Here is a 14,350-nt window from a genome sequence, read left to right on the forward strand (position 1 = left end):
CTGCATGCAGTTGTCATTAGCGTTAATAGGATATCTTCATTTCATTCTATACCTATGGCTGCAATTTTGTGATTTTTCTGTAGGATATGTTATTTCAGCAGAATTTTGCTGAATGTGTGTGTTAACTGAAGTTGGTACGTGATAGGTAAGCTTAATGCTTACACTGAATAAACTGGAGTGTACAAAACCCCAGAGGAAATTGAATGTTATGTACATTGGCTGTTATTGTAAAAATCTAATTAACGTTGATATGTGTCTGTATTATATTTGTAACAATTAAATATCTACGGAGAGTCATAAGTGGTAAAATAAATATACAGAAGACAGGAATTGCACGTGTGATAAGCTATATACCAACTTCCCTCTCATCGTTTTGTCTGTACTCCATTGGTAATTCTCTGTCATTATTAATGTTTCACATCCTGATCCTCACTTCACTCTGAAATGAAGGTAATACATTCCTGTAAAATGTTGATAACCACCTTCAAGATTATTGAATATTGTGGCCAAGCCCTGCTTCATGAAATACTGGTTGATAGCTTCTGTCATCAATGTGTATGGGATCATACTTTGGTAAGTAGTCTGTTTATCCGTAACTCACATGAATTCGACACAAAGTGGAGGGACAAACAGTTAAGTACTAACAGTGGAAGTGCCACATACTTCAGTACACAAAATCTTTGAACAAAAGAACTGGGAATTTTTCATGTTGCTCCATCATTGTTAAGCTAAGCTCTTCCAACTTTGTCACATATTAATAAACAGTTTTGAATGTCCCATATTTAATTTTAATACAGGTGTCATATTTACTCTTGCAAAGTATATTTTAAACATTGGAAAATGCTTAAAGCACCCCGAAGAATCCGATAACTAGATCCACTAGTGTTATAAAACTTCTTGGACTTGATCATTTTATGTTTATGAGTGAATTGTGACTGACATATGACAAAAATAATTTACAAGACCATTTAATGTACATTCACCCAAGTTACATTGTGTTCTGTATTTTATTTGTTGTGATTATTTAAAGTCAGGCCTTTTGACTCGATTCAGCATATACTGGACGTTGTCCACCATATGAGTTATATTGAATATACATGAAATTTCAGGAGTTGGCTATACTGCTATCTTTAGGTGACCAGTTGTACTGACATTTATTTTTAAGTTTGTTATGAGATTTGGTGATGGTTAGTATTGAACCCAGGTACTTAGGGTAGTAGACTGAAAATGCTAACTTCTAGAATGGTGTAGTGTGTTGCCTTTTTCATGAAGTAGTTTCAATTAAAATGATGAATAAATGTTATGAAATTGGCAGTGTTTGTGATGGTGTAAATTCATTTAGGTTCTTTAAAAACAGTTTGCATATGTCACAGTTTTTGTGGCTGCATGTCTGACATCACTGAAAATAATTTACCGAAAGTTACATTATTGTCATCATATCACTATGTAGTTTTTTGATTTGACTTGTTTTAAAGGAAAAAATTGAAAAAGCTGCATGAGTGAGGTCAGTTAAGTGTGGTGGATGTTCTAACAGTGATATGTTTTTTTACCAAAAGTGCTATGTGTAAGGACACATTGTGATGAAGAATCCTTTTTTGTCTGCCAAAACATTTCAAAAATATATGGTAGAATGCTTGGTGGACATTTATTTTGGAAGAACAAGGTCATTCCTTTCATATAAAATAAACCTATCAGCATGATTTGGAACTTTGATTTTAACCTGAATTTAATTCTGTTTCTTGCTTTGATGTGATATCAAGCATCGAGCAATAAGATTATTATTCCTTTGTTTGCAGTATTTGTTGGAAGCTGGTTGGGGCGATGATGGGAAAATTATAGGGGTGACAGAGCCGAGACGTGTGGCAGCTACTACTTTGGCTATGAGGGTTGCTGAGGAAAAGGGATCACTGTTGGGACAAACTGTTGGTTACAGCATTCGCTTTGATGACAGCTTTGATCCAGTGCACACTAAGATAAAGGTAAGGTTTATTATCTTCTTCGATTAAGAGTACGACTTAAAAATATGTGTGCATTTTTTATGTTTTCCCTGATTTAATAACAATAATTTGATTGTTACAGTACATGACTGAGGGAATTTTGCTAAGAGAGATGATGGCTGATCCACTGCTTAGGAATTACTGTGTAATTATGCTTGATGAAGTACATGAGCGAACGCTGTACACTGATATTATGATGGGTCTGCTCAAGAAAATATTAAGAGTAAGTTACATTTTTAGTAGCACAGGTACTGTAGCAGTTTATAGAATTCTGTAGTGTTTTATGTGGATGGACACTTTTGAGTAGCTCCAGGTTATTGGAGACGTTGGGTTGATATCCAACTTGGAATTTTGATCACAGCATTTCAGTGAATCATCATACCTGTTTCATATTAGGCAGTCTTTTGGTGATACTCTTCTCTACATGTACAGACATTCCATCCCATGAAGTGACTTGCAAAAGTGGCAATAATCAACTTTCCTTTTTTTGTAGCAAACAATGAACATTCCTTGTCAAATTTGTATCACCGTCCTATAATATCTACTTTTCTAAGGAAGAGTGTCAGTAGATTCATCTTTCCGTTCTGTCTCAACAGATGCGATAAAAATTATGATTTAATTTTGGACTTGTCAGACAACAGGGTTTAGGAAGATGTATATTATAAAGTAATAAAAAGTTGTAATCACTTATTAACTGTCTAGATTAGTAAATGCCCTTCAGACATTTCCTGTGCTAGACTGCCACACTTCATTATTTATGTTGTTTAAAGGCTGTATTGTGGAAAATTTTAATGCCAAGTTGTTTTTCCTGAGATATACTCTAACTTAAATTTAGAACCTTCCATAAGACAAAGAGAAATCCAATCATTTTCTGTGTCTCATTTGGAAATTTCATTCAGGATAGAAAACTGAAACCAGTTTTGAAAGAATTTTGTTCATCGTATCATTCATGTTTGTCAGATTTACTAAAAAAATTAACAACATTTTGTGCAATAATGTACCGAGATTGTGTATTTCGTAATATTGGATTTGAGAAGATTGCAGATTGTGCTGTATGTTTTATGATTGTGATGTGGCCTATTTGTAGGGGTGAATGTTTTATGACGCATATTGAAATATTTAAATTTAATTTATATATTCTGATTCATTGCAGAAACAGAAAAATCTGAAGCTCGTAGTTGCATCAGCAACTGTAGATGCTGAACATTTATACAACTTCTTTAATAATAATACAAGTAAAGATACAACCAAGGACACTGCTGTTATCATGAGTGTGGAAGGGAGATTGTATCCTGTGGACATACATTATGTGAAAGGTATCATATAAACCATTTTGCAAAAGTTATCTTTGTTTTAACAAGTTATTGTATGCATTTCTTACTGTATGTCTGATAGACAAGGTTTTATTAAGGAGCCAATGGATCATTTCTGTAGACCTGTAACCTACTAGAACAGAGAAATTAAGACAATCATGGTACTTTAATATTTGTTTCCAAAGCAAGACATATAAGTATTTATAAAGGTGGATGTTCTGTAGTGTAGGAGTTATAATACTAAAGCATATAGTGCATGAAAAGTTGTTGAATTATTTTTAGACACATTCACAGTATATTGTGATATTGTTTGAACAACAATCCTTCTGTTTTGTTGTATTTAATTGAACATGAAATTACAATATTGTGACGTAGGTTGGTTCTTATGCCCTTTATTGTCAACCCTTGCTTTTTGGAGTCTTCTTCCTTGAATCTGATACGACAAACACTTTTCGCATGCTCAACACTTCGCTGTCTTGCTGCCGCTGTGCCCTCCGGCTCACACACAACTTGCTGTTTTTCAACTTGGCAGCGCCCAGGAATGCGACTTTGTTTATAATCCCCCCCCCTCCAAGTTGTTGAAAGATCCAGACCAGGCAGCTCCTCCCCTCCAGTGCGAGTCCGCGGCACTCACGGCGACACATCACAATATTTTTCTTCTGAGTTGTGACACTGTAAGACTCATAGGTAGCTCTGAAGATTGAGACAGTATGTTTCTCTGAAATGTTGGTATCTATCTACAAGTTTACAGTGTCACAACCCAGAACAGCATCATCATCTTCACCACCATGAGAATCTCAGATCTCAAGAACATGAAACACTTTGTAACATATATGATTTGATCATGCATGGGTTTTCCATTTCAGAACCCATGCCTGATTATGTGAAAGGTGTAGTTGATACAGTTACAGTAATCCATGAACATGAACCGTCTGGAGATGTGTTGGCTTTTCTTACTGGACAAGAAGAAGTAGACAGAGCTGTTAGTCTACTAAAGGAACAAATAGTTGATGATAACGCCAATTGTAAGTTGCATTTATAATCACATGCACCATTATGATATTCAACTATGTGCAATGAAGTAACACTTTTTGATGATTGGTGACATAGAAGCCGACATATGTAGCTTATCTCTGATGTTGCACAGAAAATTTATTTACATGAGTGTTTGGAATTTGAATTATAAGCAGTGTAAATGATCAAAAGGCTGGGAACAACATGTTGCTTGTAAGATACATGGATTGTTTTATATTTTAGTGAAGCTTCTTATTCTGCCAATGTATGGTTCTCTACCAAATGCAGAGCAGTTGAAAGTTTTCCGTTCTACACCTCGAGGACTGCGGAAGATAGTTATAGCCACAAATATTGCGGAAACATCAGTAACAATCCCTGGAATTGTGTATGGTAATAATTTGATTGCATTAAAATTAAATATTTTTTTAATATCGATGGTGTAACTGGGTTATGTAAACTTACATTTATTCTATAGACAGATATCATCTTTGTAATCTTGTGTGTTACTTGGTACAGCAAGACCCAGGCATGGTCTGATGCTGTGTGGTCTTCAAAGTGTAGTGAAATTGGAGGTAATACTTTCCTCTGAAATGTTAGTAACCGCCCACAAGACCACATAACATCACCGTGACTACAGTCGTTGTCTTTGCCAATAGGAGAATATCAAATCTCAGATTGGAATATGTATTTTTATTTATTATAATGAACATCAATTATTTTAAAAATTAAATCTATCACGGTTTCCAGGAATCAACAAATGAGGCTGAAATTGTGAGGCAGACTGAGATGTGCTATTACACAGATCGGCTTGGTCTTGTAGCATTCATTATGTATACAGAAAAGAAATGTTAATTTTTCAGTTTTGTTAACATGGAAATATAATAATTAAACTTTGTAAAATGCAGAGCTAGTGTACTAGGTAAATTGTGTAGTTTCAATTGAGTGTTCTTTTCAAAATGGATAAGTTTTAGAATTCCTACTTACTACATTTGATTTTTAATCTGTTAAGCTTCTAAGTAAAAGCTATTTAATGTTCCTTCCATTGTAGCACACATAAATTTTATGTGATTAACTGTTGACAGCTTTCAGAACAAAGGATATAATATTTCCTAATTGTCTTACAGTGATTGATTGTGGGTTTGTGAAGCTGCGGTGGTTCAATCCTGAAACTCACACTGATTCTCTGGTGGTGGTTCCAGTGTCTCAAGCATCTGCAGACCAGAGAGCAGGCCGAGCTGGAAGGGTACGTTCAGGGAAGGCATACAGGTAAAAATAAATCAGCAAGTCTCAAAACACTCTAACCCAAGAATGGTGGATTTAAGTACGGAGCAAAATATCACTAATAATTTTTAATGCCTATCATATTAGTTGTTCTCAATGTCCATCATGATTAAAATTTCTGATTTTTGGATGTGGTTGTATCTTGTATGCTCTGCTGCTGTAGGAAATTACTGAATTAGGTTTGAAGTGTCAGAGTTCAAATTAGGTTTCAGTATAAGATTACTTTGTATTTTCAGGAATAATAAAATGGCTAAAAGATGTCATTATACTTATTTAAGTTTAGTATTTTTATGTGACTGTATAACTTACAAATTTTTTAACACAGTTCCATGCAGTTTAGTTTAAAAATTGAATTTTAACACACATATATGTTTATGAAGATTTAAACTTGCAGTTCCTTGGATAAAACCATTTTTTTTGTGTGTTGTTGCCAGATTATACTCTGAAGCAGATTTTAATGCCTTAAGTGCAGTGACACCTCCAGAAATGCAGCGAACCGAGCTTGCTATGGCTATGTTGCAGTTAAAGGCTCTTGGTATTGATAATGTTTTGAGGTTTAATTTTCCATCACCACCCCCAGCCAGGAACCTGCATTCAGCTCTAGGACTGCTGTATGCACTAGGAGCTATTGATTATGAAGGTCAACTCACCAAACCATTAGGAATTAATATGGCAGAATTTCCGCTCAGTTCTTTATATTCGAAGGCTCTTTTGATTTCTGGTAAGTGACTTGTCTGATGAAATTAATATTTTGCTGGAAACAAATATTAAAACTCTTTACTCTGACAGTAATTTAATATTTCTTCCCCAAAAATGAAGTAGTCCAATAGGACTAATTCATCTGACAAACTTTTGAATTTGTGGAATATATGTGAATCTGTGTTTTGGTAAATGTATATGTGAGATACATATTCAAAACCAACACTGGAGTCGGAGTATATTAAGAAAAACAAAAATTTCACCTGAGCAGGTTAGCTGATCTTTGTGTACAGGTAGAAGACAGATTGGTTGGAGAAACAACAGAAATGTTTAAAGTAAAATAAACCCTTTACTTTGTTATATGACATTTAAAAGACCAGAAACTGACACATTAATTATGTACATTTATTTCAGGTGAGTTTGGTTGCTCAGCAGAAATTCTGTCTATCATAGCGATGCTGCAAGTACAAAATGTGTTCACGAAGCCAAGTAGCGGGCAAAATATTGTAAAAGCACGCATTGCAAAACACAGATTTGAGGTCAGAGAAGGTGATCTTTTGACCCTGCTTAATGTGTATGTTTCTTACGTGAAACATGGCATGTCTCAAGACTGGTGCAAGAAATACTTCTTGAATTACAAGGGACTGCAAAGGGCCCAGGAGATACGAATACAAATGTCGCAGCTCTTAAAACGATTTAATGTTCCGATCATTTCATGTGAAGGTATTTATAATTCTGTTGTGGTTGGGTTTTGTAATTAGATTTGGATTAGTAACTGTTACATAGTGATCATATTATAGGCACATCTTTTCATTATGGTCATGCAAGAAAATCGAGTCATCAGCATCTGAAATATAGTGCATTGTATGTGTAATTTGAAAAGTACATTTTATGATAATTGCATTACCTTTTTGGGCTTTAAGTTTATCTAAGTAATATGTAAAAATTCAGTTTCTAGTTCAGACAAAACACATCACTTTTCCATTACAAAGATAAATTAATTCTCTTGAGGAAAATAATCAGGGCTTATTCTGAGAATCGTACAAACCCCGTAAATACACTTAGTGGGAAAATGTAGAGTTACAGAATTTTAATGGAGGTGGTGCATATAGTTGTCATTGAATTTTAATGGTTAAAGAGTTGAAAGTACATTCAGACTATGGTATTTCTTTTTATCTCTTTAACAACCATGAACAGTGTGAAAGAGCATAAAGAAATGTTGTGCACTCTTTTCATTGTTTGGGGTTTTCCTATTTCATGTGAAATTTCTTTGAACATTGTTTTTGGTTTTTATTTGAGAGCTCTACTTACACTCAGTTTTCAGTCTACATTTGAAGTAACCAACTTGAAAGTTATTGTACTAGGTGACACAGAGAAGGTGTGCCGGTGCATTACAGCCGGCCTCTTCCCAAATGCAGCCTACCTTCATTACTCGGGTGTGTATAGGACTGTGAGAGGTGACCAGGAACTCTACATTCATCCCACATCTGTACTGTACACACTGGAACAACCTAAGTGGTACGTAATGGTTTTAGAAGTGTTCCATTTGTAAATTACAATTGATTTTTAAATTGTAAGACATATAACAGTTTGGTCGATTTACTTAATCTGGGAAATTTTGTCATTTTGATAATAATATCAGCTTGGGAGTACATTGTGTTGTTACTTTCATCAGCTAGAATATTTTTTTTCTTATTTGTTACAAATGTTGTTTTGCAGGCTGTTGTTCTGTGAGATCCTGCATACGAACCGAGTGTACATGAAGGAGTTGACTGTGGTGAATCCATCTTGGCTGGAAGAACTGGCATCACACTTCTATGAGAAAGTCGTTGACAAAGACTATTCTCTATGATGCAGAAAATTCTGAACCTTATTCATGAGTTATGACTCTTCGTGATATTCATTGTAGTAATCATACAAAAAATGCATTGTGAACCTGAAAAGAATTTAATTTATTTATACTGTTCATATTATGCTGTATCACATTTCTTTCCTTTCTTTCCTTTCTTTCTTTGTTCTTTTCTTTTCAAATGCCTAACAGGCCTCCACAAATGCACAGGGATTTAAGATCAACACGCAACGTCTTCGTTCGCGTGCTTGTCAAAGAGGCATGTTGTATTTGAGTTGCTGAGAACAAAATAAGGTAAGTGAGATTTAAAAATAATTTATATATCTTAAATTTGTTGAATATTTTCTGATGCGTATTTGAGAAGATGCAAGCAAGTACTCGCACTGACCAGTGGTGAAAGCCGAGGGATCAAACACACATACAGTGCTGATGCCAGGATTGTTGGTCAGCATCATTTGTGTGGGGAAGGTTCCTGGAGCCTGATTACATCACAGGGGATTTCCTCTACATGGTTGTACAGCAGTTGGGGATTCCCCATGTAGGGATTCCCATGCAGTTACTTCCACACACATACATGCATATAGGTTCCCATTATTGTTGTTGGACTTCAATGAAAACTTGCAATTTGTCAATAATGAATGAAAAATGAATTATGATTATTATCATGTAAGGACAGGTGGAACCAGATCAGCGGTTGGGAGACCCAGGTTCGTTAATGATAAGTTGTCATTTGTAATGTGGTTAGACTTATGATATGATATTAAAAATGTGAGTGTCTTAATGGAAGATGTGTTTACCGAATGTTCTGTTTGTGATTTTATATATCTCACAGACTAATATTCATTTATTGCTGATACAGTCTTTTAATGGAACAATTAAAATGTATTTATGTAGTCTTCAGATCATTAAATATGTAGTCTCTGTGATTTAAATATAGGATGTACAGGGTGGGTGGGAAGTAAGTAGGCATTAAATAATACTTTTCATTGGAAATATTGAGGTTATAACCATTTATCAATGCCTACTTACTTCCCACCCATCCTGTATATACGTAACGCACGCAGAACCCCTTAATGTGTCGAGGTACATACCATATTATACGAAAGTAAAAGGAAAAATGTACATATTGAAGAAACTGAATATTTATTTAGAGAATTGAATATATTACAGGGAATAATGGTTAACTCATCTGAATGGAATTTACATGATGAACTTTGTTACTAATTAATAGGCTACAGATGTACTCGGAGACCATTCAGAGGATGGCTGTGGTGCTTGAGCCTAATCCGTGGAGATCAGAGAAGTGGGTGGAGATGTTTAAAAAGTAATTGAGAAGGAGTAGGATTTTGAGAGCAACAGTTGCTTTTAAAGGTTTGAGTTAATCATTAATTAACAAGTAATCCAGCATATTTGTCCCTCCACTAATCTTTATTGCTGCAGTCGAGTATGAATAATGGGATGGGGGTGTGTATAGAATTTACTGGACATTGTGAATAATGCTCTACAACTTCAGGATGATTTATAATAATTATTTACAATTTGTATATCTTGGTATTATGTTAGTAGGAAAGCAAGTAACATTTTGACCTGTTTTTGAGAAGTTTACAGAATAGGTATCTTGATCGTACAAGAGTTACAAACTACGCATTTTGGTTTTACGTACAGGAGATTCTGTTCAGAGTGTCCAAAAACAAATTCAAATTTAAATTGATAAACAGACTGGTTAAAATGTTAGCTTTCCGAGATTTTACGTGATGAGTAAATCTGTTACCACCACAAATGCCAACTTGCTCATTATTAGTGATTACACAAATGTTGATGCACGCTGTTGTTTTTGTTGTTGAAATGCAATATTTATTATCAAGATAGATTTGATTTACATCGTTTATTTTGGTTCTTTCGTGAAGTTATATATTCATTTTTCACAAGTTACAATATTGAAAACAGGATTACAAGTGTTAGATTGAAATGTTGGGATCATTAATAACAAATGTAATATTTAACTATTATCCTATTTCCAGGTGCACGTCATCATATGATAAAACATCAACAAGCGGACAGTTTGCAAATACCGTTAGCCATTTAAATTTCTTGTTATTAGTCTTCAAGAACTGAGAGGGTTTTTAATTTTAAGCAAGTCTAAATAAGAAATGATATACCACAGTTCTTCTTTTCATAAGTAAGTCAAGTGCATTTTTGGGTTTGCTTTACAAATTTGGGGACATAACCCCACAAACATAGATTTATTTCTTTATATATATATATATATATATATATATATATGGATGGATGTAATTTAATTAATATTAATCATAGAGCTACGTAGAGAGTAGTTCTATTAACTAAAGAGTATCAAGAACACTTCATTCATCATAGGAATATTCATCCAGATGATTATCTGCCTGAAATACCACCGAGGACAATTTCGTAAACATTCGGCTAGAAATTCCTCAGTGGAAAAAAGTTGTGTTGCATTTATTGGCTGTTCCGTGGCAGAATTTTAATATACGTAATAAAATTCTGCCAATTATAACAGGTGCAATAATAATTATCACCTACAGCATGGTCTGGATATTTAGATACATTCCAGCTTAAAATAATAATAATTTTAATAACTTATAATTGTCTGAAGTTTGTTTCATAGAATTATATTAGTTTTCCCTTTCAGTGATTCATGACGACTAATTAGAATGTATTTGCAAACGTTACATGTAGTTGTCAACGGCGAATTTATTTGAATATTCTAATGATAGGGGAACTAAATGCGTAGATTGGGGACTGGATGGGCTCTACGTCCTGATATTGGACTTGAGCTACATAACCTTGAGAAGGGGCACCATACGCTGGGAAGGCACCCCTGGGGTTACCATTCGTTGGGAAGGCACTGCTGGGGTTACCATTCGTTGGGAAGGCACTGCTGGGGTTACCATTCGTTGGGAAGGCACTGCTGGGGTTACCATTCGCTGGCAAGGTACCACTGGTGTTACCATACGCTGGGAAGGCACCGCTGGGGTTACCATTCGCTGCCAAGGCACCGCTGGGCTGGTTGGGAGATGTCGTGAAGATGACTCGCTGAAGACGTCCATCAGGGAGCAGGATGTGGTAGGCACCGCTACTTTGGCCATCTCGCTCCCTGAAGGTCCTGCTAGGGTCGGCACCATTGCCATCAGCAAACTCGGGCGTTAACGCCTGCTGCCGAAAGCAGTTACGACATATTATGATAACGCTGGAATTTTCGAATACATTTGAACGGGAAAAGAGAGAGAAAGAGATGAGGACATGGCACAACCAAGTGGGGGTAGCGCCAGAACACGTTCCCAGGCACGGTTTCTCCTGCTGGCATCATTCCACAGTCGAGAGTTTGGTACGGAATGCAAAATAGTCCGCTGGACTTACTACAACCTTCCTCATCAGCCATTTATAATTTATACCGTGTACTATGAGCTTGAATTACCGATGGCATTACTAAAACGGTTTGCAGGTCTTGCGAACGAACTAGAAAGTATATATGATCACGTTTATACGCTTAAGTAATTGTTTGTGAAGTAATGGTTGACATTTTTCACTTGTTGAAGACGTAAATTTAGACAATTGAATCTATCTTGTAACACGCGAAATTGTGCTTTTGAAACGTTACTTGAATCCTAAAAAAATGAATATTTGTAGCAGCATTACCCTGCCGCCTGAAGGTCTACGTATGTTAAGTTACGCGAAATTAAGCTAGAAATTGAAACTGTGTTATTACTGTGTGTAGAATTCATGCTGATATCCTGTTACGTATTCATAACAACGCTCTTGTATTACTTTCATAGCGTGATTGCGCTGGCTAGAGAGAACGTGTTCATAAATACGTTTTACTTTCTGCTCATCCTTTCATACTATGAAAGCTGCCTTTTAACAAAATGTCTAATTCTTAATATGACGTACTGTACGTAGACTATTCTGGATACTTCCCAGCCGGCCGGCCGCTGATTCGGCCTAGCGGGCCCCTCACCGAAGTACTTGTTGCAACTAACCAAGTACCTAGGTCGAGATTGGAGTTCGGAGTTTTACCCGTATGTCCTATACTTTTGGCATTGTGCTTATGGGTCGATGGACTGTCAAACCAGGATCCTGAGTTGATGGAGTCTGTGATCTGGCCACGAGATAGTAGGAAGAGAAACCCAGAATATGACCAGAGTCCCTGCCTCACCTCGGTTGTGTCGGGAACTTCAGTGGTAGTTGGCTGCTCTGTGGTGGTGGTCGCCTGCTCGGTGGTTGGCGTTCCATAAGCTGCCGGTGGGGCGTAGTAGGTCTGTCGAATGGGTAACAGGAACTGACGTCCTGACGGGCGCCACCCGGACGGTGCGTACGGTGCTTCCTCGACTTCTGAAGGGGCGCCGTAGGAACCTCCGCGGAACCGCGGTGGTTCTGGTTCAGCCGAGACAAGAACCACGGCCAGGAGAATGGCTGATGTGACGCTCATTACCTGTACGAAGATTAGGCTTTGAATGCCGCGTGTCTGCTTTGGACTATTACTTGTCAATCCGTAAACTAATTTTGCGTAGAACTAGTTTGAAGACCAGCATGCCCAAGGAATGATTGAATATAATGGGTTCAGTTGTGCTACGTGCATAGCTGAATAAGTGTTTTCAACACTAGTCTCGTTATGGGTCTTCCATCGTTCTGTATAACGTCCGAAGACAGTGTTTAAATACATTTGTTTAGTTAGCTTGTAAATGATTTGGGTGCTTTATATGATTTACACACGTTATTTAAGGTGGAAATTTTTTGTTAAGATGTAGCATTTAGAAACAATTCCAAAGAAATCTGCGTTATTAATTAAGCATAGGCTACATTTATCTGTATGCATACTTCTGTTTGATTTCTACGTAATGCCAATTGTGAATGAGCTACATAGGGGATTACGTTATTTCTTTATTTATTACGTATGAAGTACAATATGATATATTATCATAATATTCAGTTGCAATTTTGAAATTCTCGAATTTGTCACTTTTAGTGTATGATGTGTTGCCTAACTTTCTATCACTTCATTTAAACAACGTGTAAAATGCTTATATATTTTTCGGAATAAGCTCTTTGTTTTGTTTATCTCACTTATTCGTTTTTTAACATACGAATAAAAATTCCTGTATGTTACATTACTGAACTACTGTCGTCAGTCCTGTGATTTTCTTACCTTCATGGTTGTATGATGCAGTTGTTTCGATGTTCACCAACTGAAGTTACTTGAGGATGATACCAAAATGTACTGATGCCTTGGAGTGTTACTTCTGGCACTTTTATACGCAATAGAAACTCTTGGCCATCATAGTTTTGACATTGGCCCCATAATATTACGTCACACTGCCCATTGTATGTGTTTTGTGACACAGCTATCGGTTGTGATTCACATGTATTGGTGACAGTGTTCATCGGCCTACTACGTGGCTTACATCAGTAATTTGGCGAATTTTTCTTTTGCTGTGATGTTCATTGGGAAGTAAATTTGGTAATTATACACATTACACCTTTAGAGAGTATGATACGTTATAATGTAGTTGAGAAGTTACTTTATTTTCTGTGAAATACGATCAATGGCGAAATGTAAGTAATAGTAATACAGAGCATTGTAAATTAAATAATGGATACTGGTGGTATTCACATCCAACAGTTATTTTATTTATTTACGTATAAAAGTTGACATTAAACTGGAAAGGCATCTAATGTCTGTAGATATCCGTCTCTACCTCTGAAGAAACTATCTAACTTATACCCGTGGCATTAATTTTTAGCGTTAAATATCATGACAAATTAACGTAACGTTAGTACCTCGTAAATCCGACGAAGCTTATAAAAATTGCAAATTCGGTGACATTTTCCGGAGTTCGTCATGTCAATTACACAAAAATACTTTAATTCTTGTGACAATGGTTATAACGATTCAAAAGCGACATGTTTTGGTCAGAATAAATCGTCTTCGGATAATAAAAAGAATAAATCAATATATGAAACATACGATTATTATCTTATCATTAAATGTTGTGTAATGTAACTCTTTCTTATGTGTGTCTGAAATATACAAAGTCATTCAGTTAAACATACGTAAATTAAAAATTACCGGGTCCATCTTGCCTCGTCTCATCATGGGTGCATGTAAGATAGGAAAATTTTATATTAAAAATGCGGTGAGCACACATGATTTTGTTGGGACT

General features: G+C 35.9%; 2 protein-coding genes across 7 annotated transcripts in view; one reads left to right on the forward strand and one right to left on the reverse strand.

Annotated features, from left to right (window-relative positions):
- LOC110835461 (putative ATP-dependent RNA helicase DHX35) overlaps positions 1–9,079 on the forward strand; it is a 28,829-nt gene extending 19,750 nt beyond the window's left edge. For 4 of the 5 annotated variants that reach the window (XM_022075690.2, XM_022075691.2, XM_022075689.2 and 1 more), the window contains 10 exons: positions 1,797–1,979; positions 2,080–2,220; positions 3,151–3,313; positions 4,177–4,335; positions 4,568–4,714; positions 5,449–5,590; positions 6,040–6,326; positions 6,719–7,027; positions 7,669–7,822; positions 8,024–9,079. In XM_022075690.2, the coding sequence (XP_021931382.2) occupies positions 1,797–1,979; positions 2,080–2,220; positions 3,151–3,313; positions 4,177–4,335; positions 4,568–4,714; positions 5,449–5,590; positions 6,040–6,326; positions 6,719–7,027; positions 7,669–7,822; positions 8,024–8,156 (1,818 nt within the window). In that variant the 3' untranslated portion in view covers positions 8,157–9,079. Of the gene's footprint in view, positions 1–1,167; positions 1,188–1,796; positions 1,980–2,079; positions 2,221–3,150; positions 3,314–4,176; positions 4,336–4,567; positions 4,715–5,448; positions 5,591–6,039; positions 6,327–6,718; positions 7,028–7,668; positions 7,823–8,023 lie in introns of those variants that run through there. The other variant, XM_022075692.2, reaches the window with a different exon arrangement.
- A 483-nt stretch (positions 9,080–9,562) lies between these two features.
- LOC110835463 (uncharacterized) lies at positions 9,563–13,433 on the reverse strand. 2 transcript variants are annotated; one of them, XM_087354956.1, is made up of 3 exons: positions 13,336–13,433; positions 12,346–12,621; positions 9,563–11,342 (listed from the first exon to the last, which is right to left on the reverse strand). In XM_087354956.1, the coding sequence occupies exons 1-3, from the start codon at positions 13,339–13,341 to the stop codon at positions 10,884–10,886; spliced, it is 741 nt and encodes a 246-aa protein (XP_087211082.1). In that variant the 5' UTR covers positions 13,342–13,433; the 3' UTR covers positions 9,563–10,883. The 2 variants fall into 2 exon arrangements, with proteins under 2 accessions (XP_087211082.1, XP_087211081.1); XM_087354955.1 differs by having other exon boundaries at positions 9,563–11,345; positions 13,336–13,432.
- Between the last annotated feature and the right edge of the window lie 917 nt (positions 13,434–14,350).

The sequence above is a fragment of the Zootermopsis nevadensis genome, unplaced genomic scaffold (assembly GCF_977971745.1).
Source record: "Zootermopsis nevadensis isolate Lab colony 2312 unplaced genomic scaffold, Znev_1.0 Znev_ptg000024l, whole genome shotgun sequence".
In the NCBI taxonomy this organism is placed as follows: Eukaryota; Metazoa; Arthropoda; class Insecta; order Blattodea; family Termopsidae; genus Zootermopsis; species Zootermopsis nevadensis.